This window comes from Chenopodium quinoa, unplaced genomic scaffold (genome assembly GCF_001683475.1).
Source record: "Chenopodium quinoa cultivar QQ74 unplaced genomic scaffold, ASM168347v1, whole genome shotgun sequence".
In the NCBI taxonomy this organism is placed as follows: Eukaryota; Viridiplantae; Streptophyta; class Magnoliopsida; order Caryophyllales; family Amaranthaceae; genus Chenopodium; species Chenopodium quinoa.
Window position 1 is genome coordinate 636,780 of NW_018743285.1, and position 27,470 is coordinate 664,249.

At 31.5% G+C, this 27,470-nt stretch overlaps 2 protein-coding genes across 5 annotated transcripts; one reads left to right on the plus strand and one right to left on the minus strand.

The window, feature by feature from the left end:
* The first annotated feature begins 1,736 nt into the window (after positions 1–1,736).
* On the plus strand, positions 1,737–21,939 carry LOC110735652 (type IV inositol polyphosphate 5-phosphatase 3-like). 3 transcript variants are annotated; one of them, XM_021915838.1, is made up of 12 exons: positions 1,737–1,953; positions 2,065–2,118; positions 12,242–12,287; positions 12,451–12,685; positions 14,123–14,195; positions 14,282–14,386; positions 14,675–15,536; positions 16,791–16,975; positions 17,158–17,266; positions 19,505–19,647; positions 20,274–20,508; positions 21,391–21,939. In XM_021915838.1, exons 3-12 carry the CDS (start codon positions 12,252–12,254, stop codon positions 21,412–21,414), a joined length of 2,007 nt encoding a protein of 668 aa, XP_021771530.1. In that variant the 5' UTR covers positions 1,737–1,953; positions 2,065–2,118; positions 12,242–12,251; the 3' UTR covers positions 21,415–21,939. The 3 variants fall into 3 exon arrangements, with proteins under 3 accessions (XP_021771530.1, XP_021771531.1, XP_021771532.1); XM_021915839.1 differs by having other exon boundaries at positions 1,738–1,953; positions 12,541–12,685; XM_021915840.1 differs by lacking the exons at positions 1,737–1,953; positions 2,065–2,118 and having other exon boundaries at positions 11,525–12,287; positions 12,541–12,685.
* A 364-nt stretch (positions 21,940–22,303) lies between these two features.
* Positions 22,304–26,853, minus strand: LOC110735653 (dehydrogenase/reductase SDR family member 12-like). Of its 2 annotated transcripts, none has more exons than XM_021915841.1 (10): positions 26,615–26,853; positions 26,446–26,507; positions 24,440–24,559; positions 24,226–24,325; positions 23,974–24,054; positions 23,785–23,834; positions 23,541–23,691; positions 23,400–23,456; positions 22,993–23,114; positions 22,304–22,722 (listed from the first exon to the last, which is right to left on the minus strand). In XM_021915841.1, the coding sequence occupies exons 1-10, from the start codon at positions 26,669–26,671 to the stop codon at positions 22,512–22,514; spliced, it is 1,011 nt and encodes a 336-aa protein (XP_021771533.1). In that variant the 5' UTR covers positions 26,672–26,853; the 3' UTR covers positions 22,304–22,511. The 2 variants fall into 2 exon arrangements, with proteins under 2 accessions (XP_021771533.1, XP_021771535.1); XM_021915843.1 differs by having other exon boundaries at positions 26,428–26,507; positions 26,615–26,652.
* Positions 26,854–27,470: the final 617 nt, after the last annotated feature.

Genomic DNA, 27,470 nt, shown 5'->3' on the forward strand with positions numbered 1-27,470 from the left:
ACTACTCGATAATTTAGTTATCGTTGCGCTTTAAATGTGGATGTAACTTGGAACTTCTCATACTTAGGCCAGCACGTAATAAATTCCACTTAAAAAAAAGGGATGTATGAGATTTGAACTCATGACCTTGAGTCACGTTGGTTCCTATACCATATTAGAGGACCATCTTAATCAAAAACTTAAATTGATGGTTTGATAAGGCTCAAAGATTCATTTATGTACTAAACTTGAATCATACTGTAACACATACTCAAAAACAAGATGTCAATATCATTAAGAATGCATAAGCATATCAAATATATTTAAAATCCAATTGAAAGCAATATTCCGTATGATACCTCATCAAGTGCAACTAATCCATCATTAAAGGGCATCATTTTTTTTTCTCTTACAAAAAATTGACAACACCAAACATAGGACCTATTGTCTTAAATTCTTAAAGAGCAAGTATACATTTTGAAATACAAATTATCAGTCGACTTTTGGATGTTTGAGAATCCAAAGACAAATTGAAAAGTAGTAAAAGAAGGGAACATCGAAATCAATTAGATTGGCAAGATGAGCAAGACTTTGGTGCGACCTTGATGGTCGAGTCCAACTCCTTTAATTAATTTGGTTCTTTCCCGATTTTCCCATCTTCATTTTTCTCCATGCTACTTTCCTTTTATTGCTAGAATCTGATAATGAACGCCCCTATACCGTTAGATAAGTATTTAAAATTTACCTAAGTGGTATTAATTTAAAAATATATGACAAAATCACGCGTCAATCAGTGTAATTAATATTTAATTTAATTTAATATTTTTAGTTTTAGTTATCTTATCGTTCGTTAGCTTTTGTCTTATCACTATGCTGCTAACCTGCAACTTCTGTATAAAATTGACTAATTGTATATCGGTTATTACTCCATTAGTTTTATAAATACTTCGTAATCGACATTAAGCATAATCCTTAACCATCAATGAATAGAAATAGTATTACGTTTGTTTCTTAAGGATCTTTATATTCGTTAGTTATGTACTCCCTTCGTCCAACGTTGGACTTTTTTCACTATTCATGTATTAGTCTTAACTATAATTTTTTACTAACACAATTAAACAATTTTTATCATAAAATATTTTGTTAGATAGGTATTAATATAAACTTTCATAATATAATTTTTAAAATAATTTTCATTAATATTTAATTATATAAAAATAAAATCAAACTAGTGCATTGACATGTGTACAAACTATTTCATCGATGAAGGATGAAGAAGAAATTAGGGTTGAGTTGGAGGAAAAAAAAAGGGGAAAAAGAAATTTTTTAAAAAAAAAACCGTTTTTAGGAGGTCATTTTTTTGACCGAAAGATTTTCTTTTGCCTATTGGCTGGGAATCCAATCTTGAGTCGCCGCTCTGCTTCTTTCGAGGCTCGAACTACAGTGATTTGAAACCTTCTTCCCTTAGTTAGACCGGAATTCGATCAAAGGACCCTTTTTACAGCCAGATGAGATAAAAAAAACCTTTGATGATATTTTTTACTTTTACTAATAGAAATAATACCACAAAATAAACCACTTTAAAAGATCTTTATGTCACATTTTTCTAAATAAAACGAATTATAAAAATACTCATAAGTCATAACAAACTACTCCGTACTTGGTATACTTCAATTTTTAATTTGGTACACTTTAATTTTGTCAAGTGGGGAGAAATTACAAATGTGCGTGAGTGATTATATATAGCACCGTCCTGTTCGTCCACCGATCAGTCTCTTCAATCAACACCCTGTTCTTTCTTTTCTTCACCATCCAACTACCAATTTTATTCTTACAAAGTCAAACTCATAATAGTAACACGCTTAACAGGAGTTTTCATTCATTATTCTCTCCTTAACCAAAAACTCTGTTTTTCTTACTATTAATCTCAGCCGTCTTTTTAACTTTCACTATTCTTTTTCTTTCCTCTTTTAGGTATCTTCTTCTTCTACATTTTGCCTCTTCATTTTTAGCCACAACATTAAAATTGAAAAAATTTAACATTTTTTTCATTATTATATTCCTAATTTAGAAATGTTTGTGCAGAATTTGAAGACGAATTTGACTGACTTGATCTCAAGCAAAGCTAAAGCAAATCAGGTGTGAATTTCTCACTCTTTCTTACTCCATTAACTGTGAATTAGTATAATTTTATTTATTCATTTATTTATACATTAAGCTAGATTATTTATGTATTGTTAATAGATCTTATCCTGAATAATTCCTCTCTTTTTCACCCCTTTTTATGAAAGAATCATTCAGTCTCACCTTTTTCTGCATCAATTAATAAGTTATATTAGCCCACTTTTATGTAATATTTTTAATTTTTAATTGTTTATAGTAATATTATTCTAAAATTGGACAAAGTTTTGTTAGAAATTTTTCAATCTAAGGATAAAGGAGCAAGTGTTTTACGTAAATGTGAAACCAAAAAGGGTGTTTTCCGGGTTTTGCTGTCAGCAAAATCCACAATGATACCAAACGAGTCCTATATTTTTCTTTTTCGTTTTTGAGATAATCATTTGAAGTTGAAGTATGAGTATGACTAATCGTTTTTCAAAGCAAATACTAGTATGAGTTAATTAAAACTATAATCAACGCATTCACATAAACAATAAACAACGAACAGGGCATAGTACAAGTACACGTTAACTTAGGCTGACCACTTATTATTGATGCCTTGATGGAAATGATTTTAACTACTAGTATTGAAATTGATTTTTTATGATTGAAATTGATTAAAACTTCTTAGTAATGAAAATAGTTTATTAAAATTGAATTTTACGAAATTTAAGACATAAGTATGTCACTCATAGAGTGGCGATGGCTCCAAATGACATTAGTATAGATTATCCATTTGACGTGACAAATAATTACTGTACACAATTACTCGTATAGATTATGCCTTATATAGTTATATATTATACTTTCTCTGTTATTTTTTATTGCATCGTAAGGGTTTTGTTTGCAAAATTTGGTAGTGAAAAAAGTAAGAGAGGGAAACGTAAAAATACAAAATTGTCCATGTAAGGTAAAGATAAAATAAAAAGTAAGTGTGAAAAAGTAAGGGTATATTGGGTATTTGTAGTGTGAACATAGATATTTTTTGTCCTAAAATGAAATTGATGCAATATTTCTGAAACTTCCCTAAAAGACAAGTGATGCGATATTAAAAGAACGGAGGAATTATTAGTAATGAGTCGACGATAAACAATTATAGACAATGCTTTTATTAAAACTGGCGAGCAGTTAATGTGCAATGTTTTGTTGTTAGATTTCGTGTGATGTAATGGTTTTAAAAGATGAAATGAAGCACAAAGAAACAAAAGAAATTAAAACAAAAAAAAGGATGTATTTATTCTCCGAGGTAGCAATGATCAAAGGCGTATGAATGTGACTACACGTTTGAATTATGTGTTTCATGATGTACCTGCATAGTCTTAACACCAACTTTTACCATATACCTTCTTCCTTTTTTTTTTTTTTTTTTTTTTTTTAAACAGTTAATTATGCCATGGAAATTTATCACATACACAAAACTTGTACGAAATAGTTTAGCAAATAAAAATAAATAAATCGGCCGACTTGTTAATTGTAAGTACTAACGTTAACGGAGTATTAGTTATTGACTTTTTGGTAGAGGTACTTGTTATGTATATTCTTCAATATGTGAGTTTTAAAGTGGAAACATTTTCCCACATGGAAAGATTAAGATTTATTGGATGTCTTTATTAACTTGAGTGTGCTATATATAATTGATTTGGGCATGTTTGATTGGGCTTTGGTTATGGCTTTTACTAATCATACACGTGGCATGCGCGCGCTTAATTAAGCAGCTTAACATTGCCGGTTATATTTATTTAATTTTTATTTTTTAACTAATTAAAGTAATATTAATCTCTATAAATATATGCTTTTGGCAGTGTTTTCATTCTAAGTAATAGGAGAATCTTGCGGTAAATTAGCATAATTGTTCCCAACACCATTATATGGGAGGGCTAGTATTATCCTAAGGACAGAGTAAACTCGTCCTATTTTTTTTTAAGTTAGTTTTCTTTTCAAGAAATTTCGTATTCTTATTAACAGTACTAAGGTACTTTTTTTTTTTTTTTTTTTTTTTTACGGTAAGATACGGGGTGCCCCTTCTATCACAGGAAGGGTGCTGGTAACCCCGGTCACATTGGGAGGAGATGGAGGGACTAACCATCCCTCCACTCCTTGATCCTCTACTATATGGGGTTATTGACCTTTTGGACTTCAAACACACATCGTTGTCCTTAATTGATTATTCATACATCAAGAAAAAAAAAATGATTTTGTGGATATTATAAAATTCATTTTTTATATAATTTTTTTAAACATTCCTTTTTAAAAAAAAAAAAAAAATACTTAGTATAAATAACTGAAATGCCACACCTAAACTATTATGTTAAGTCAATATGCCTAGACCCGTTCAAGTAACATCATCACTTTCACACTTGTGTATTTGGGTGGGGATTGGAATCAGTGGTGGACCTTGGCAAAAAAAAATATTAAAGAGATCGGAATTTAAATTTTTTATCTCCCACTCAAAACTAATCACTATGTCCTTATATGTTATGAATAAAATAAATTTATTTAAAATTATTAACTAATTAATTAAAATAATTTATTGGGGCTGGCCCCCAAATGGCTCAATGGAAAGTCCCCCTCTAATTGGAATCACACAAGTTCTTGCTCAATATTGGAATACATTGTTAAAAAGAACACAGTGCAACAATATTCTCGTGTCTTATCAACAACCCAGAAAATGACTTAAAATAAAGATTATTTGTAACCGAAAAAAAGAATGTACAAAGTCTTACTATAATCAATTCAATAATATATACAAGTAATAAATTAGAGAATATTAAATGGATACTTAGTAGCCTCTAATATAAGGTAGACTAACTCCATCATAAAATACCATCAATTAGGGGTTACAAGTTGTTTTAAACAACTTATTACATCAAATTAAAAAAAAAAAAATCAATAGTAGCTATCAATAACATAATACTAAAACAGACATCAGGAATGACACATGTTACTTTCTGGTGTTGTATTTTCCCTCCAAAACTTCCCTTCCTTTTTAGTAAAAAGAAAACTTTTATTTTTGAAATATTTGTATAATACAACTATAATAATATTATTTCAAATTTTATGTATTATCTTTACATAAAATATATTTCTTTTTATTCGTGTTTTTAATTCTTCCATACACATTTACCTAAAATATTATTCCAACTCTTTTCTATAATTTTAATTATAGAAAAAGTGAGCCATTGGTTTAGGCACAAGATACTATCATTATTGTCGGAACATCTTTTAGACAAAGTATTATTGAATTTTTCCCAAAAAGTAATAATAAAAATGATTCATATAATTTATATTAAAGAAATTACTTTGAAATATCATCTTTTTTTTTTCAAATACCTCTAATATTTTGTTTCTTAGACTAATGGAGTATTAGATATGACTATAAAATAAATGTTGTGTTTGATAACTATATCATATCATATGTCTAATTCTAGGAAAATGTGAAATATCAATCAATTTTTTGTTATTATGTAATTAAATAAATAATATCTTAGTAAATACAAAAAAATTATTATCTTTTGCTGAAACATTTGATTGAGATAATAAAATTCGATATTATAAACAAGATGCATAGTAAAAGACATGTGGATGTAGTGACAAGGGACATCTTCTTGTGTATCTTTTTTTTTTCGATAAATAGTTATTATCTACAAATAAATTTTTAAGGCAATAAACAAATAATGATCAAACTACAATTATTGGATAGCTTCAAACATATTTTTATATCATAACAAAGAGCGATGATATCATGTAAAGTATCAATTCATAAACAAAAAATAAACTATTAATAATATAGGTTAGTGTTGCCTAATTGTAAATTATTATTGTCTTTAATGACTTGAATAGTATTTATTTTCACTGAAATTATTTTATTATTCGATATAAAGATAATATATTATTTGAATTTATATATTTACATGTATGTTGTGCTAATAATTTTACTCTAGATTTTATTTGATATTTTGTTTGATTAATATTAGTTTTACTGGAAAATAATATGCTACTTTTAAATATTTTCAACACAACTAATCAACAATAATTTTATCTTTTCTCAATTGTTTTTAAATTTTTTGTCTTATTATTTTATTTTTCTATATGTATTGCATTTGTTTATTCCATATGAGTTGCCTCATTTATTTATTATGTCACAATTAATTATGGGAAAATATTAATACTATCATGCATCGCATGGACACTAATTTAGTTAATCTAATAAATACCAGTGTTACAGGTATCAGGAAACAGAGAGAGTATATTATTTAAAGTCCACTCTGGCTTCTCATTTGAGTTCATTTTTCATAACAAAAAGAGAAAGTTAGAAGAAAAAAAAAAAGCCAATTAGACAAATCCCTAATTTATTTAAATATAGATTCCAACGATATGCGGTATAATATTAAAACACCGTCCTAAAAAAGCTTACTATTTGTGGAAATGGTTCCTTCTCCATAAAATTTTGGTCCGACAATAGAATTTCCCAATTGATCAAATCTTATCTTTAGCTCTCTATCTTATGTCTACATATGTATATTGTATTTATTTCTCATTTGCACGTTATAGTCAGATCAACAACTCTTGTGCTTAAAACCCCACCATTTTTTTAACTTAATTGAGGATATTTTTACATGAATTTTGTTTTTTTAGAAATGGATTATATACACTATAGAATATTAAAGGAGGGTCGTGAAATAAGAAATAATTCATGATGTATGTAGTGCTACTCATATAGGAGGCAATTTTGACCCGCGCACTTATACTTATTTCTTTCGTTTTCTCTGATCTATTGTCTTTTATATAGAACAAATTAATTAGTTTGTTATAATAAAAGACAATAGAGAGACAAAGAAATGAGTTTTAAGTCCGAAAAGCTAACGAAGAGCTATTTTGTACATGAATTATCACATGAGAATCAATTTATTAATCTTACTTAATAACTTTCAAAATAAATAAAAATATGACGAGTCATAGTGATTAATCACTAATCCAATATTATCATATACAATCCTATTTTTTGGGAGGAAGTGGAATAGTAACCTCACAAGTCACAATGAAGCCCAATATATATATATATATATATATATATATATATATATATATATATATATATATATATATATATATATATATATATATATATATATATATATATATATATATATATATATAGTTGATTCCACAACAAATTGAACATTCAACCTCTTTTTAAAATCTCCTTCCATTTGATAATTTACAATTATTGTCTTTAAATATAAAGCAATCTCCACAATTATATTTCGATATAAAGTGTTATATTGTCGCGGAGGGCATGTGGATGTTTGTATAGGCGAAATGGATATCCAATATAATTCGTCGACAAGGGATAGCTAGTTGGTTAGGGCATCTATGGTTTCTCTATTGCACTCGTTGATACTGATCAATTTGGAAGTTGAGAATTTATCTTTCTATAGATGTTAAGTGGATGTGGCTAGCCTCTCGTCACCTCTAAAATTCTACCAACTAACCAATTATGATACGAAAAATACACAAGTTTTACTCAAAAAAAAAAAAAAAAAAAAAGGAGCAATTTAGTTATTGCTTTAGCATTAAGCTAAAATAGTCCCACTTCATTCTTATAGTGCATGTGATCCGTTATTATTGATCTTAACTGTTGCTTCTGGTCATCTCGATCTACATGTTAATTGATGCGTATAGGGTCATTAGGCAAATTGGAAGGATAAAGAAATTAGTAGGGTCATTGAGTATAATGTCGACTTTTTTGGGCAATGGTTATATTTAAATTTCCCTACCATTTTATCATATTAGCTTGAGAATATGCACTAATATTCTACTAGTACTTTTTTTTTCTTTTCTTAAGTATTCCTTTTGTTTTCTTTTATTTGTCTCACTAGATTATCCCTGTACAATACACGGTTTTAATAAAAAAATTATAGTATAGAACTCGTATTAATGAATCTTTTCAATTTTGTCATAAATTCATTGGAAGGAGATTTCTTAAAAGAAATACAGTTTGAATATTTCAGGAAATTTCTGAACGTTTGAATATTAGTGTTAAGGAATTAAGGACAGGGAATGATAGATCTTTAAATCAAAAGAAAGGAATACAGTTGCTATTCAATTTACTATACTCCGGTTTTCTAGATTAAAGTTGTTGAAAGAACTTAATTAGCTTGTTTATGAAGTATCACACAAAAGAAAAAAAAAAAATTCTTTCAGAAAAAAAAAACTTTCACAAAAAAATGACATCATCAATGGTTTTAGGCGAGAAAAAATTTCATAAGAAAGCGACATGTATACAGTTTTGAGGAGAGATGATGTCAGCAATGTTTTGCTTTAGTAATAGTTAATAGTTTTGTTTTTTTTGCATTATTTTTCCAAGCACACATTTGAGCACACAAAAATCTTCAATTAGTAGTTAATATTTCGAAAACACCACTTGAGATAAATTAACAACATTCAACACGATTAAAACTATTATACTCATAATATCATCTCTCTTCAAATAATAGATTTAAATGAGACAAATTAAAAGGAATAATTTCCTATATTTTACTAAGTTAGTCCATTCTTTTTTAGTTGTTTAATGACATTTACACAAGTCCTATAAAATAAAGAGCTCATCTATTGGAGTTGTTTATTTTTTCTAAAATATCTATCTATTGGGGTTACTTCATCTCTACTTTAATCAGCCTTAATTAAATAATTATTACCAACCACTACTATTTTTTTCCTGCTATTCTTTGGTTAGACAATTAATTTCAATTATGAAAATTTTGTACTAAGAAATGTTGCCAAAGATTCTCTTTCTAAATGAATGGATCTAAATAGTATGAGCATTAGTAGGGTTTTTTTTTTTTTTTTTTTTTTCAATTGTTTGGCTCTGAATGATCAACTACTATAATAAGCAACAATTTAAAACTCTATAAACAATAAATATTGTGGAGTAGAATATAAAGACAATCTATATTATAGATGCAGAGTCATTTTTCCAACTTTTAATGACAAACCTCCAAAACCTTAATCTTCAAATTTTGTTCACTTCTCTATTTTTATTTTTTTTCAAAAAATACTATCACTTCTCATTATTACTTCTAATATCATCCGCACATTCAAATTTACAAAAATTCTTCTAATCATATTTGGAAAAAAAAAAAAATATCAAAAACCAACGACATGTAGAATTAATATATAAAATGTGTAAGTTGTTAGTGCCTAGTTTTTGTAGGGGTGTTATTAGCCTAATTTTTATTGGATCAAAATATTTATGCATGATAACTTCGTCTTACTGAAATTTTACAGTACAAAAAGTTAATTTCAATTATATATTATATTTTGTTGAAATTTCAAACAAATAATCCAAAAAAAATTAATAAACAAAATATTACCAAAGATTAGAGAGATTCGATGCAGATTCATAAACTAACATTCGAATGGAAAACTTCTCAAAAAAAAAAAAAAAAAAAACCGAATAAAAAAAAAAGAGAAACAATTTTACCAGAAATTCTCATATGATTAAAAAAAAAAAAATTAATCCAAAAGCTGGTCCAGGAAGATGAGAGAGAAAGAATGACGACTAAAATGGAGAAGAAGAAATTTTTTTAACCTTGAAATAATTACACTAGGGGGTGGGTGGGTATTGTATTACCCTTATTTAGGGGGCAAAAATTTCGAGCCCAAACATTTTCTCTCATTTAGGCATAAGGTTACTGAAACCTTATAATTGTTACCCATTAACTGTTACCTCCTATTTCACCTAGCACACCTGAGAGACGATGGAGTAAGTAAATTAAAACACTAAAACAGAAAAAGTTGGACTAGTAAAATACAAAGTATATTTTTTTTTAATTTTTTTGTTGTTATTTGAAAAGAGAAGATAAGAAAAATATATATTAAGAAGCCCTTCTCATAAGGGAAATTTGGATAATACGTGATGAATTAATAAATTATGACGCCACCGTCTAAGGTTGGTGCAAGGCTTTTTTTATAAAGATGGCAGTTGATGAATAAGTAAAAGGAAGAGCTAAAATAGGGTTATCGTATGGGCTCGTCAGCTTGTGTCGAAATTATATGCATAAGAAATCAAATTGATCATTATGCAACGTTTATATCAAGCCTATATTGTACATGTGAGAGAGGAACATGGAATGGAGGGATAATTTGTCCCTCCATCTCCCCCAAGAGTGACTTGGGTTCGATTCTCACCCCACCCCTCATGTGATAGGATGGACACTCTCGTATCTTACGTGTAATATATATATATGTGAGAGCGTGATGGATATCATGTTGTCAAAAAATATAAGGTTCATATCATAATAAATTATACTCCAGTAGTTTAAATTAAAATTGTAAATAAAAACATAAAAATGAATTACTACGATTTGTGTGCTATATTATTTCTAAATACTCTCTTCGTTCCTACTATTCTTCCCATTTGGTATTTTGACACTACTCATATAATGGGAGAATCTTTTAAATTACTCTTAATATATAAGACATAATAACATAGTTATATTTTTCACTAATGAGCAACTAACGATTTTTATGGTCAAAGTCTTGCATTGACAAATATGCACAGTTAAAATGGAAAAAAACATTTGGGGACGGAGGAAGTAGTTGTATATAGTAAATTGTGATTTCGAGTATATTATGTAATTTACAAACATGTATAGTTATGCAAACTGTATTTTATAAATCAAACAAATACTATACATGTAGAACATTGAATCTCATGAAGAGTGAGAGATAGTTCAAGTGATTAAAACTTCTCTTTCAATTCTAGGTGAGCATGAGATCGATTCTCATCACTCGCACCCGTATCTTTCTTTTGATTTCTGTATTCAATATTCAATTCAAATAATCTGAAAACGGATAAACTGAAAAAAAAAAAAAAAAAACGATAACCAAAAAAATCCCGAAGTGGTGAAGCAGAAGCATGGCGTGCAAACAGTAAAGTTTTTGCATAATGCATTAGCATTTAGCAGTCGACAGACGATCCTAATTATACAGCATTGACCTTGTTAGTGGCCAAGTGGGTCGACTATTACAAAGTTTTAATCTTTATTTATTACAAAGTTTTAATTGACGTTTGGCATACGGACATAACTCATTTCCACTTCTACTCAATGGCGCGTGGTCCCACCTCACCACCCCTCCCCCTTGTTTGTGGTCACTATTCAATTCTAGTATAGTACGACTACGCAAATTTCTATACTGATACTACTACTATACTCGGTACGGCCTATAGAGTAGGCGTATTTGTACTTGTAACGATCAAGTTTTAAGTGAGACCGTCTTATGTTTCAATGTATGATTTTTGAATATCAACATTAAATAGTAAATTATACATAATGATAGTTATTGGTTAAAATTATGCATTAACAAATGTAACGGTCAAACTAAAATACTAAAAAAAAGTGTTGAAAATCACAATCTTATAATAAATTATTATGAGAGATTTTCAATTCCACTTTGGCAATACTTCGTGGTTGTATGTTAGATACAAGTAGTAGGATTGAAATAACAATACTCCCTTTGTTCCATTGAAATTGACCCATTTGATCACTTGTTGTTCTCGTATAACTTTTTGATTTTAAATGGAGCACTTTTAGTGGGACGGATGAAATAGTTGATTTCAATGTACTCTGTATACGCAAAAGTATTTTTTTCTTTCTTAAATGCATAGACAAATGGAAAAGAATAAGAAGGTATTTTTATTTTCCTAAATGCATAAACAAATGGACAAAAACAGAATCATAAATGATTGATTCAAAAAGAAGTGTCTCAAGATTTCTTATCTTATTCATTCAGTGTCAAACTAGAAGCAGTGAAGCACTTAATAGTCTACCGCTCTAGCCTAGTTGTGTTTGATTTTGACCAAATCTAGATTACAAGTCATTCGGTTCGAATCAGGTCGGGTTAATATTAAGATAAATTACAGGACCACCCGATGACCCGAATGACTTATGAATTAGTTGATCATACAAAAATTAAACTAATTAAACACATAAAAAAATACCGTTAATTAGTAATGAAGTGGTGGTTATCTCAACTCCATCCACCAAGCAAATACAGCTTTTAAGTCTCTCTCTTCTAAACTCACTTTTTACGCTTCTAGATTATCCAGGATGCAGCCACGTCACACTCGCCGCCGATCATTAGAGGTAATTATGTCTTAATATCATCACTATTAACCTCAATCTCAAATTATTGGAGGGTAAACTTTCTTTCTTTATATTTTCAAAAAACATAAAATTTGAGAGCAGAAAAAATTTCCCAGAATTTTTTTTGATCAAATTTTACAATTGGAAGTAAATAAAATTGTAGAGAAATGGAGAAAGAAGTACTAGTTCAAGTACTGGTAATGGTAAGATGAGTTGGGCTGAGTTATGTTGTTTGGGTTGCACCTGCCTGCAGCTGTTGTGGCCTAGAGTTGTTCTGCGCAAATGGCTTAATATCTCTTCCAAGGATTCCGATTACAGCGCCGATACGGATATAGAAGATATTGATGATGAAGACGACGATGATTTGTTTGGTTCTCTTGCTTCTGTTGATGAAGAAGGTATACATATATTTTTTTTTATGTTATGTCAAGTTGTATTTAGGATCATGGAATTTGAACATTTTATTGCATGATTGGTAACTTTTACTGTATAAATAGTATTTATTGGCGTCATTAATTAATTGCTGTTTGTTTGAATTGGTAAAGTTTGATTTTTGATAGTGACAGTTACTTTGGATTCAGGGTATACTAATTATGTTTTAGAATTTGGTTTTCTATTTTGGGAGTTGTATAATTTTAGTGATTTTTTTTTTGATTAAGGAAGTTAGTTTGCAATTTTTTTTTATTATGGAAGATGTGAGAAAGATTCAAGTTGCCTAGGTGATTAGAGAGATTAAAGTGCTAAATTTATGCAGTTAGTTGAATCAACAACAGTGTCGAATTTGGTTTTTTTCGGCTAGGAATTATTGGCTCTAAAGACGATGGTAAATTGGAAGAGATGTGAGAGTTTTAGTTAGAGTGCTAATTTTATGCAATTAGTTGAATCAACAGTGTCGAATTCGGTTTTATTCAATGTACAGAAAATACTTAGGAATTATTCTGTACAATGAAAGAGACACGAGAATATCGGTCATATTGATTGTAGTGTTGCCATAGTTAATGGTCTTATATACAGTGTGTTTGGAAGTTCAGAGTTTTTAATGAGAAACTTCTAGGCAAAATCGTATAAATTTGAGAAATTCTTTGACAATGTTTGGTTGTTAAGAGGAAAATTATGGAAAAAAATATCTGGGAAAGTATGAGTAAATCTCGTTTAAAGCTATGTATATTTTACCAAATTTGTTAATCCATTGTTTATCCTTCAAAGGCGTTGGAAAAACTGTGGAAAACTAATCAAAATCTGAACTTTACAGTACCCAATTGTCCACATTTTTCCCATAACCAAATAGCAAACTGCTAAAAATTAATGATTATACACTGTTCCTTTTACTCAAGATTTCATGAAACTCGATGCTGCTAATCATTGTATTCTAGAGCTATATTGCTCCGGCTCTTCATGATTGTTACATTTGTTAGACACCCATTTATGAATATTCAAGATGGATATATCCACCTTTTCAGAGACCCTAGTCTTATATGGTTGACTACTTGACTGTGTGTTAGTAGGTATCGAAAGTGAGATAGATAAATATTGCTGGTTCTGATGAGTAAACTATATAAGTGTGTGCTGCTAATCAACTTTTCATGAGTATTCTCTTTTCCAAAACTATGTAAAAGGTAAAAATGGTTGGAAGAAGTACCTCTGTATTTTGGTAGAAGTTGCTGTGATGACAGAATATATAGTTGAGCTATTCTATGCAATGTTGTAAATCTAATTAAATATGAGAGTTTCAGTGAACTATACTTTCGTTTTTTTGTCCATGGATAATGTCCATGCATTGCATATTTTCCCTTACATTATATGTCCTCTCATAAATCTGCACATTTAAATTTCAGACAACCTACCACGATTGAGAAGGCGAAACTCTGAAACTTTCAGGGCTCAATATATACATACGAAGGATATCAGGTACTTGTTTCATCTTGGATACTGAAAAGTTCTGTTGTTTCTTTTGCTGAGCTATGTTTATTGAATTCTTTCTTCCTATATTGTAGAGTATGTGTTGGGACTTGGAATGTTGGTGGAAAATTTCCGCCTGATGATCTTGATATTGAGGATTGGATAAACATCAATGAACCATCTGATATTTACGTGCTAGGGTAAGATCTTTGTTGTAATTCTTAAAGTATCTCCCTATCTGTTCCCATTCATATATTTTGAATTTTATTAATAGTGTGATCACCTTTATTTATTTCTATGAGGCTGCCTTCAAAGCACTTGCATACTCCTCCATATGCATGCCTTGGCAAATGCAAAAAATTCGTTCAAAAGTGTTATGTTCTTTTCCTTTGGCTTGCTGTACTATATAATAGCATGATTTTCCACCCTCTTTCTCAGTCATTTTAAAATTAATATTGATTTTGATCATTTTTAAATATATAAAATAGTCTCCAGGAAATTGTACCACTGAATGCTGGTAACATTTTTGGGGCTGAAGATAACCGACCAGCCTTGCAATGGGAAAGTATTATTCGAGAGACACTTAGTAGAGTTACAGTTAAGAAGGGCTTTAAAAGCTACAGTGATCCCCCTTCTCCATCAAAGTTCAAGCCGTCAGATGATGTTCCTGATATAGAGGATGAGATATCACTTGGTTCTGATAGCGAAGGGGAGGAGGAAGTGTATCCTGTGGATAAGGAGCTCAATGGATTTTATGAAGTTAGAGACAAACTGGTCAGTGGTGATGGAATGTATAAAGACCCTGGAGTTTCAAGAGGTGACGAGATACCTTATTCAGATGTTTGTGTAGAGAAGGATTTGAAAAGGCAAACAGTACCTTCCAAGAGATTTGAGAGATTACAAAGCTTTCAGTCAGGTCCTCTGAATGCAGGTGATGTATTCGCCATCAATCCAATGACATCGAAATTAACTAAGACATTAAGTGGAACGGAAAGGATTGGTTTGAGCTGGCCTGAGCCTCCCCTAGATTTGTTAGCTCAACGTGTTTTGGAGAGACCGCTTAGTTTTAAGTCAGGAAAATCTTGTAAGATGTCTAAATCATTTAGGGCATACAATTCTTTTAAGATAAACGGTGACTACAAGAATTTGCCAGATGTTACCACGGTTGCAGAACTTGATCTTGAAACACTTATACGACGGAAAAGAAGACCAGAATATGTGAGGATAGCAAGTAAGCAAATGGTTGGAATTTTCCTCACTATATGGGTTCGTAAAGACTTGCGCAAACATATACAGAACTTAAAGGTGTCTACCGTTGGTGTTGGTGTTATGGGCTATATTGGTAACAAGGTTTGTCTCTTTCCAAATCTTTTCTTATCTTGTCATGTTTTTACATCCTCCTTTCTTTGACCTTCTACTCTATAGTTATGTATGTAGAAGCTTAGTTCTGATTTTGGTAATGTCTGATAGAGTCACCTCTCTACATAATTATGCTAAACATAAATTTATTTCTTCTTCTAGCCTACTCGATTTGGAGTAATTGCTCAGGTGCACAGAAATATATTCAAAGAGCTCCTTTATTAGTTTGTTTTCTTAAATACTAAGCATGCAGCCCATACCAAAATTTAGATGGTGAGTGGGAATCAAGGTGTTCCATCTTTAGAGGTTGCCTTATGATACCAATGTAACTAGTGAGTAGTTTACAATGAGATGGTTCTTATACAATCAAAAAATTGTATATTGAGCTATATCTTGATACCCTTTCTCCATGTCTCCATCTCAGTCGAAGTCTCTTATGTATTTATGGGTGAATTACATGGGAAGCTTTTTTGAGGGTAAGTGTAAAGTTAGCATATGGATAGACACATGAATATATAAGTCTTTTGCTGATAGGTGCCTATTTATGATTCTGATCGAACCTCATTTCACATTTCTATGCATTCTTAATCTTTTGGTAACACCATGGTGCTATACTTTCTGAGAATCAGCATTGCTCCATGATTTTCCTTTTAACCACTTCTGGTTCTGCTTGTTCCTTGTTTAAATAAATAAACAAGAACTTATTAGTTTGCTTACAGTTTTGACTGGTCCATGAACTATATTAAGAGAATCTTACCAAATTGGATCTCAATCGTTTCTTCCTTAATTTCATGTGACAAAAACATTTTTTACTATGAAACTTGTCTAGTTTCTCGTTATTTGTTTTGATAACAAAAACTCATCTGAATAAAGTTAGTCATGACTTCCAGATGATCATCTGTATGAATTTTGACTTTAAACTTGTCCAATGATAAGTTCAGTTCAGGAAAAATAAGTTCTGATAAGGGTTATTCAAGTTCAAATTACAACTTAAATAAGTTTTAATAAGTTCAGATAAGTTCAATTAAGGTCAGATAAGTTCAAATAAGGGAAATCAGGTGAATTGAACACACGTAAAAAAATTAAACCTTGGAGTTCTATATGTCTGTTTTATTTATTTTGTCTACTGATGGAATTCCTTTTCCTGTATATATATAAATATAAAAGGAACAAACACTCCACTTGCATCTTCTGCCTCATGAACTGTACCTTTTATACTCGTGCAATTTTATTTTTGATTTACAGGGAGCAGTTTCTATCAGCATGTCTATATATCAGACTCTTTTCTGCTTCATATGTACTCACCTGACATCTGGGGAAAAGGAAGCTGACCAACTAAAACGGAATGCTGATGTGAATGAAATACACCGAAGAACATACTTTCGCACAGGTTCAGGTCTTGGAGTTCCTAAAAGCATTTATGATCACGAGTAAGCTCAGTTTATTCACACTTCTTGTTCTCAATTTTCTGCAAGTGATATTTTCTTTATCCTGTAGTTGTATGTTGTATTGGTGCACAAATTTGGAGATCTGGGGAGTTAGGGAAAAAGTGCTGCAAAAACTATATTGGTTGATCTGATACATGGCATTTGTTATGTGTTCATCTTTACAGAAGAATAATTTGGCTTGGTGATTTGAACTATCGCATCAGTATGTCATATGACGAGACACGGAAGCTAATATCCGAAAAAGAATGGTCCAAGTTGGTTGAATGTGATCAGGTATGAGCTAAAGACATATTACTCTCTGAAAAGAATCAAATAAAAAGTTCTCTCTCAATCACTAGCAAAGTTAAATTTCTGTTTGAATCTTCCATACATCTAAAATCACGTGGAATTTGAACTTAGCCTTCATCTGGCATGTTTTTATATTATTGTTTTGAGCTTTTCTAGCTCTAGCTTCCAGTGCTTACATATGCAAGAACATTATTTTATGAGGTCTAGCTCTTTAGTTTTTTGTTTGTGCAAGTGTTTTTTTATCCTGACGAGAATGTCCATGCATTGCATTGACTGTGACTCGTGAGCGTGCCGAATTCTGACTTTTTAGATTTATTTTGGGTTGGTAGGGTTTTATGTTTTGGTACACTGTGAAGATCGGTTGTGGCATCTGATAGTGACTCATTTGTGAATGGCTTTATGCTGAATGTGCAGTAAGGTTGCATCATCTGTTGACCTTTTGGTAACATTAGCTATGTAAACTAATCAGCTTACATCTGTTGGAGGATTCAGGTTGTTGAGCATATATAAGAAGTGAAAATGGGAACCCAATTTTCTTCAACTCTCTGAATTGGAGGCATAATCATTTCATTAATTTTGAATCTGCATAACCATAAGTTGTAGCTTTGGTTCCAGGCAGAGGAACTTGTCCTGTCACACCATGTTACATCAGTCAAGAAGATAACCATTGTAATTAATGTTTTTGTTGGTGGTGTTTATCATTAGGGATATGTCACACCATGTTAAACGATGAGAGCATATTGGGGCTACCTTGAAAAGAGTGAGAGGCAAACACAAGGATTAGTAGTTAGACATATCTCAAACTACAGAATTATCTTTACTGGTGCTGGTTTGAAGAGCTTTTATGTAGTTAATATACTACAACCCTAACCCAAAAATAAGTTTTTCTTTGTTTTCTACATTTAGCTTTGTAGGCTTATCTTCAGCTTCCTTAGAATGGGATTGGAATTAGTGACAAAAAAAGTCAGCTAAGTGTTACTGGATATCATGATATGGTATAGGCTGTATAGTTCAAAATTCAAACTCTTTTGACTGGCACTATAATAAATTAAGTGAACTACTAGAGCTACTGCTGGTCAATCATAACAGGTAATTACTTACTTTTGGAAGACATTAATGCTCACTTAATTCCAAACTACGGAGTAAAAAATTAGAAGAAAAGGGCACAATTAAAATTTTGACAAATCCAATGAGCCAATCAAGGGAATTTTGCTCAAACCTCTTGTATGAGTTTTGTTAAACGAGAGGCGAGACCTATCCTTGGTGATTTCACACTTAAACTTTGTTGATTATATTTTTATTTTTTGGCAAAGAAACATTGAATAAAGATTCGACTCTGATCCTAAAAGAAGCTTTAATTTTGTATGAAGCTCATTATACGACATTCCTATTCGATGTGTCATTCATACCCCTAGTCTTTAAGTATTGAAATGGATGAGTGAGGGTTTGGAGCGGATTCATGCAGATTACTCCCTGTGACAATGGAGGGGATATTTTCTTGAACTTTATTTTGACTTTGACATGGAATGGTTGTCTGCTGCTTCGCAGTGGCTAAATATTAGTTTCCTATTTGTCTGATAATTTTCGTGTGAAGTGCATGCTTATTCATGTTTTCCAAACTACAGAATATTGTCATAACATATCCAAAAGAGAATCAAAGTGGGGAAAAAAAAAAAAAACCACTCTAGCAAAATGTTAAGCATTTGAGGTGCTAAAGTAATATCATCCCAATAATAAGATGTTGATAGTTGCATATATTAGATAGTGATTGTAGATGTTAATGTTATTTTCTCATTAATTTTTGCATATGCCATTTCATGAATATGCAACTCCTTCAATGTGACTGATAGAGAAGTAGAGTTGTAGATTCTACAGAATATGATTTGATCTTCTCTTGTTTGATAGAAGATGCAAGTTTCTAACTGAAACATAATTAGTCATGTATAATTGCCTTTTTGTCAACTTCCACACCGTTGTATACAAGTGAATGAAAATCATCAAGAATGCGAAATATATTGAGTGGCAATTTGTAGTACTAAGTTACAGAACCTGATTGATGTAAATTAGAATTTGTCACTTAGTGTTCAAAAGAAAACAATCATGTAATTCCAAAGACGAAAGTACTACTTAGGATAAGATAACTTTCTTTGAATAACTTATTTTGTTGACAGGTTTCCCATTATAGTGTCATTATTATTAACTTGGTGACACTTATAACTGCAGCTTGTGAAAGAGTTCAGAAAAGGTCATGTATTTGATGGATGGTCTGAAGGCATATTAAAATTTCCACCGACTTACAAATATGAGATGAATTCTGATAATTATTATGGAGAAGACCTGAAAGTGGGGAGGCGTAATCCAGCATGGTAAGAAATTGTATTATCTTTTCCTAAATAAGTTGGTGCCTTAAACAATTTTGCTATTTTTAGCTTTATATTTTCTATTCCACTTTTCTTTTTTCGTGTTTTTCCCCATTTTATCTGGAATGTGTGTGTTTTTTTTTGTTCTCCTCCAAATCTTCTTAGGTTCTTCTATTACCTTTCCTCGTCTTGAAGGATTATCTAATGTTTTAATAAAGCTCATCCAGCCCCCCAACGCCACTATATTTCTTTTTTCTCTTTTCCTTCTATATTGTTTTGTTACATTATTCGTTTTGCAAATGTAAGTATTCTTGTGATTTGTTAAATAAGTTATTCTAGAAATCATGTCTCAACAAAAATTGGAAAAATAAATTAGTTGAACTAATCTTATACAGATTGTAAAATTACTGCACCAAAAAAAACTAACAGAAGTACAATCTAGTATGGTGCTACACTTTGTAGTCTGCAGCCTGCAGGATGTATCTATCACAATGTTTTAGGTCGTGTTAAAAAAAATTGATGTTTCAGACGAGTACTATAAAAAAATCTTAAAGTTTTAATTTTATAAAGTAGAAGATTGTGGTGAAGAAATGTAGGGTAAAAATAATAAACCTATGAATAATTATTTTCAGGTGTGATCGCGTTCTCTCATTCGGAAAAGGAATAAAGCAGCTCGACTATAGAAGATCTGAACTTATTTTGTCTGACCATCGACCTGTCACTGCAACATATGATATTGAGGTGGAGGTGTTCTCTCCTAGAAAGTTACAGCGCGCCCTTACATTTACTAATGCAGAAGTGGAAAATGAAGATATTGTGTTTGACCAGAGAATGAATGCGGCATTGAGCCACTTGAGACCGAAAGAGGCAAGTAAAAAAGCTTTGTTTCTAATGTAGAGATCTTCCCTGGATACTTAGTGGTAGGTTGTTAGTGTGGTTATCACCTCTGTTTTTATTGTGTGTTTCAAGTAGAGAAATATTCATAGCCTAGAGTTGTCGCTGATGTTAACCAATAATGCTTACCACAAACATTTATTAAGTACCTATTTACCAAATGTTAGGTCTGTTGTGGTGGCAGCTGGTTAGTCTGATATTAGAATGAATAAAACACTAATATGTTGCATATTCTGTCAATCAATCAATCAAAGCCTTAATCCCATAAGAGGGGTCGGCTACATGAACCAAAAGTGATAATTCCGTGTAGTCATCGACATGTTGCATATTGTGTAACACTGGTAAATAGAAAGAAAAGGCTGCATCCTCTTGAATGTCGGAAGATGATCAAGAGTGTGTTTTACATGTGACATTGTATTGTCCACCACTCTTCACTTGCTCCTTTTCTCGTTGTTTTTAGATGCTTAAAGTGCAGGAGAAAACTCGATGTATAGACACAGTGATGTAGTACTCCTTTTTTAGTTTTTTCTTTTTTTTTTGGACATAGGCTAAGGCAAATCAATTGATACAAACAATTAGAAAAGGAAATTGAAGTAGAGCAACATCCTTTCACAACGTCATCAACCCTATGCTTGATCCACCTTTAGTAGTTTGGGACAGTGCAGTAACGAAGTAGTTTGGCTCCATTTATGTGGATGTCTCTTTTGTGCTTCCTTGCAACATAGGAACTATATGGCATGAGTCCATGGAAGTAGTATATAATATCATGAATAGCAACACATGCAAAATTATATACAGTACAATCCAATATAATAACGTTTCAGATCATTAATGGTTATATTGTTTCTATTGCAGGACATACCTGGCTTGGTCCACTGACTTGGTGACCGCACTTGAACTGGATCCAGTGACTCGGCCTGTCTCGTGTGTACCATTCGAGTGTTCAGCATCCCTCAATGGTATAGTAAATTGCAGGTCATTTCCTCCATCGATCTGTGATACTTGTACAGGTTTTGACAAATAGGCAAAAGCATGAATTTGTGAGCATCATCATTCATTTAAACATTGATATAATTGTACATTGATGAAACAACCATATTATGTATAAATTTTTGTCTAATTTTAGAACTCCATATATTGTAATCATAGTTCGCACTATCACTATGCGGCTCTAGTTTTGTATGTTCCTTAACAGCTCAGAGTTCAGATGACATTTGCTCTTGCAGTTGGATGAATTAAGTAACGTGTATGCCTATGATGGTCTATGAATAAGCAATAAATAGTATCTTCAGCTATTCATTTTCCAAAGGGGAATCATTTATCACTTTTGTTGTCAAACTGTATTAGCTCAAATTACCAGCTTTTCATTAATATGCTATAATAATTAGGGCAATGATATGTGCATCTCTTAGGGCTACAAATAAGCATTATTTATTCCTTTGGTTCCTTGTTATTTGTTGTGTATACTGTTTTGGGTGTTTCCTTTCACTACACAAGGAATTTGTTCTATATATCTTATAAATTTTGCACAGATTTATCTTCAACATAAGTTATTAAGCCAACAATGTTCCTACTTTGTATTCATTGAAAATGAAATTCACAACCTTCTAATAAGCAATCAATGTTTGATTTTTATTTTAGTGTAATTGTGTAAATAATGTTTTTGGAAAATGCAATGAGTAGAAAAAGATAAAAATAAGGGAATTAGCATTAGCATTTTTACTTACATCAATAATCTAACGAATACAACCAAATGTAACAAATAGAAGGAACGAAGGGAGTAACATTATCTTATTATAAACTCAATAGTCAATATGTATACATCATTATGGTTTGAATATTTGTTAGACCATAAACCTACACAGATCAAGCGTACAAAGAGCCGATTAGGAAAAAAAAAGAGACTGTATTGTACATGCAACTTCTTGGTCTATACAGGAAATGAATACACATGCTCGCGCACACAATTATTTGAATTATGATGGATTTCCGGACAAAGAGCGAAGGTTCTCAACGATTGAATCAATAATAGAATGAGATCCAGCAGTAGCTGCAAATGGCAAGTGCTTAGGTGCTGCAGCTCTGTCAAAGTAGAATCCACCAGAGACCAATTTCTCTTTGGGTTGTAAAGCCAACCATATTATGGTATCAGCACCTTCTTCCCATGTTCGAAGTTTCCCAGATAACCTAGCAATTATCAATAAATGTTATCAAGACAATCTATCAGGTGTCAAAGTAAAATTTCTGATTAATTGGATCTGGTAACTGTTTTTGATAAAATAAGTGATCCACATTTATCAACCTTGCATAAAACATAATGGTCTATTAAACTTGACTTTACTCTAGTTTCCCAAACATATCATTATTTTATCATAACTCATGATATATTTAATAGGCCAACTAATCTGAAAAAAGGGTTGCCAAAGTAAACAGAATACAACAGACTTTGGCTCTTACTTTTCTGAAAAACTTGGCAAACTTTTTGCAACTCCGGGTGTCTCGGCCCAACCTGGATGCATTGTATAGAATCCAATGTTCTTATCCTTGTACTTTTCAGCCCAGTATTCTGTTAATGCAACCTGAGACAAACAAATGATGCACATACTGATTTCATAATGTAGCCTGTACAAAACAAAAATTAAGAGATATGTACGCATGAATGTACATCATCTTAGTTGAAAGGACCGGCATTTTAGAGAATATAAGAATATGTATACAATATTCTTCACCACAATGTTTTGGTATTTGACAGATAGAACTTTGATAAGTTCACCAGGGAGAGGATGATTTTACAAGTGGTGAAGTAACGCATTAGCTAAAAAATAAGAAAATAGATAAAATGTTGCATGAATACTTTTACTGACCTGAACTCGCTTGTTTCGAGCGTACTGCATCACCCCATCAATTTTTTCTTCACTGATCTTCATTAGAAAGAAACAGTCACAAACTACACCTGGTTCTTGTTCATACAAAAGAAGCTGCTCTTTAATTTAAAGACAAGTCACCTGCAAATCTTTTGTCAGAGGAGAAGTGTACATCCCACCAGAAGAAACTGTAATCACTCGTGCATCAGGTGCAGCCTTCTCTAATAGAGGCAACATCAACTCTGTCATGGCATAAGTTCCCAATACGTTTACAGCAAAATTTAGCTCAAAGCTGAAAGGATACCAATTGAAAAGGCTCTATTAGCAATGCAACTAAAAATAAATGTAGTAGCATTTCTGTTAACCAGAAGAAGCATAAATTTACCCTTCAGAAGCTGTGATACGATTATTTTCAAGAATGCCAGCATTATTGACCTGTAGCAGTTAAGCAAATTAGACAAGTAGCATTTAGAGTCATATGAAGAAAGCGAAAAGGTTATAGTGCAATAAACCCCAAATGGTATAAGATCTTAAACACTAAAAGAGATCCTAGTTCACATGAAATTGAGCTTACCAAAACGTGAAGAGGGGTACCCTTTGAAGCAAATTTTGCACTGACCGACTTGATTTCACTCAAAGAAGATAGATCACATATCTACGCATGTAATTTAGAAGACAATTGCAATCAGCAGAGCAACAACTATTGTCTAATAAACAGTTAACAATCAAGAGATCCCAAGGAGTTCATGGAAATAACAGAAAATAACAAGATCAATAATTGACCCTACAGTCTCTAAATAACAGTTATATAGAGAGTGAGCTACACCTCCAAGTAAACATTCTGGTTTCCGGTTTCAGTTTGGATTTTAGAAAGAGCAACTTCTCCTCTTTCTTTACTACGGCACAGCAAGTAGACAGACGCTCCTTTGTTGACAATAATAGATATAACATGACCAAAAGATCTTAGTTTCCATATAAGAACTCGGCTTTCTGGATTAATTATTGAGATAAGCACAAAGTTCTGAAAGCATAGGGAATACCTTGAAGCAAGGTCCTGAGCAGTTGCAAACCCAATGCCAGTATTCGCTCCAGTAACAATACAGTTCTTTCCGTCCAATCTTACTTTCATATCTTCGGCTTTAAAGTTTTTAGAATGTTCTCTAAATGATAAACAAAGATTTTAGAACTTTAAGAAGAACAAAATCACTAGGATGAATCATAAGAATAACATTATTAATTAACAGAACATAAGATATGAAATTTCTAAAAGTAAAAATTGATTATACAGCAGAACATGATATACAACATGAAATTTCTTTTCTTCTCATATAAGAGGAAGGAAGAACAGGAATTGTGCAAATAAGCTCAGCTATACACAGATGAAGTTCAAAAGTTCAAGAGAAACTCTAACTGCAGATATACAATCAGATATTCAATTAGCTAAACATTTGATGAGTGTTATTCTTCAGAGTTCAGACTTCACTCATAATGCAGGCCTTCATATTAATTAACATTCTCTGATGATAACTAATGAAACAAATCAAATTTTGACTCAACTTTTAGCTTAGATGGGTAATACCTCTCTAGTGTGTGATCAATTTCGGTTATTATTATCTTATACAAATATCACCTGCATATGGGGACAATGAGAGGTCTAATGTATTGATCAGTAAAAAAAACAAAAACAAAACCCTGCAAATCAAACCTTAGAACGATGATGCAAATAAACTCCCACTAATCAGCCCAGGACATCCCAAAGATTAAGTGCAAATACTTCCCCTTCATATAAATTATTATCTCCCTCATGTATGTATCCTTTCTTGTCCATTGCAAATTCTTAACTACACAGCTTTTGATCAAGACAAGTATATTGGACAACAGTGAAGAACCTTCAGACACTCCCATGGATTCTTACGCCTGTCATCCCACCTTTTTTCATTTTATCATCGGTTTCATGGTATAATGCAAGATTAGTGACAAAAAGAATTGAATTTGATCCCACTAGACTAAATATATCATCTAGGAAGCATGGAAACATTTGGTACATGAAGATCCCCCATTTATGAAAATCCACTGTTTTCGTGCTAATGCAGCCTAGAAATGGGCAAGGCTTGAGGTTTTCTGTTTTTTTTAAACATTAATGTTACCGAAGCGCAAGTCGTTTCCATGCTACACAGTAAACATTAGGTCCGCACCAGATTATAGCCAACAAATATGTGACCAACTGGTTGAGCATAGGAAGTGTCATTTCTTAGGAATTCTTAGAAATTTTCAATTTGTTTGGTTGATCTTGGAAAGTCCAATTTCCCAAGGAGAGTTCCACTTACCTATGTCCTATGATACCTAGGTAAGCAACTTCCTCTATTTTGTGGGAAGAAAAAATTTCCTATGAAAATATCAACTAAACAATTTCTCATGCTTACACTTCCTAGGAACTTCCACTTCGCATATATTGTTGTGTCAACCAAACAACTAAACAAGCATATAGATAGATAGATAAGCTTACTGTTGAATAACATGAAAATTCAATATGTATTTCCAATAAGATAATTGTTCAACTACAAGATTATGTAAATTACTAGTTTAGGCTAGACAATCGACGATTATATAGCTAAAAACCAACAACATTTCAAAATTAAGCCTTTATGACATCCCCAAATTACTATCAACCACACAACAAAATAACCAAAAGCTTCTATCAAAATTAAAATAAATTATTGTTACTTAATTAGTAACTTAGGTAGCTAGGTCCTAAACTATTTCTCACATTTTCCTAAGCATTAAGCTCCCATACCTCGTATTTAAGAATATGACATAATTTATATAAAAAAAAAAAGAACCTCTCCTGGTCAACCCATCCAAAACTTAATAACGGCACATTAGAAAATTCAATCATAAACTATAAAGTACAGCGAAAGATTATGACTTACATAATAGCAGATCACAATAAAAACACAATTTCTACCAATGTACGACACCTAATTCATGCAAAAATATTAGGGAAAACACTGACAAATGGAGGTCCCACATTTAAATTATGACTTACATGAAACCAGCCTTGGTGAAGTTTAGGTATCCATACGTCCCAAAAGCTGCTAATCTCCATGCCTTCATTTCCCAAAAAAAAATTAAAAAAATTAAATCAGTTAATTGATTAAAAATTTGAACAATTAAAGCCAAATGGGAAAATAATTGCACATTTAAAAAGAAAATACCTTGAGGAGAAACATGATGCAATGTGTAAGAGAAATATGAATATGAATTTGTATCATACTCTTTTACAGTACTTCTATTTACATCAAATTGTATAAATTCATCAATGAAAATGTACGAATTTATAAGGGGCTTGAGAAAACGCCACGTAACAAGTATTGCCACCATTATCCTATTTTGGGTTACCCAGCATATGGGCCAGTCAGGCCCGATACTGAATACTTTAGATTTTGGAGCAGCCCATCATTGTTACCAAGTAGTTTTGGTTATACCAGGCCTTTTTTTTGGTAGAAGTGTCAAGAACTTAAGACCTCATGTTTAAGTAGGTATGTCCAATAATAGGATGGGTAAAGGCATACGCATAGTGCACTTAACGCATCCGATGAATATCAAGCATAAAATCAAAGATCATAAAAAAGAATATAAACTCTAAAGAATATATCATAATCTTAATTATAACACTTATGTTCATTGGACCTAATATTCATGTTATCTGGTACTAGGTTTGATGTTCAACAGATGCATAGTGAGCACAGTGCACACGTCTCCACCATCATATTGCTGGTAACGTCTCTTCTCTTCTCCTGAATTTTACCAAATGATTTTTTTTAAATAAATTACGATCATTTTCACTTTGTCTGATTTTACTTCATATAATTATTTTTACTAATTAAATCTTAACTTCTTTTAGCCCTAAATCAAACTTGAATAACCCTTATTTTTCTTGAACTTTACATCTTTTCCTAGACTAGAGTAGAGCTTAAATCCTATTGTGCATAGCTCATTTCCAAATTCAAAATTGTCAAGAGAATAAGTTATGATAAAGCCAAGGTCAACACATATATTTGGTTTATCCTT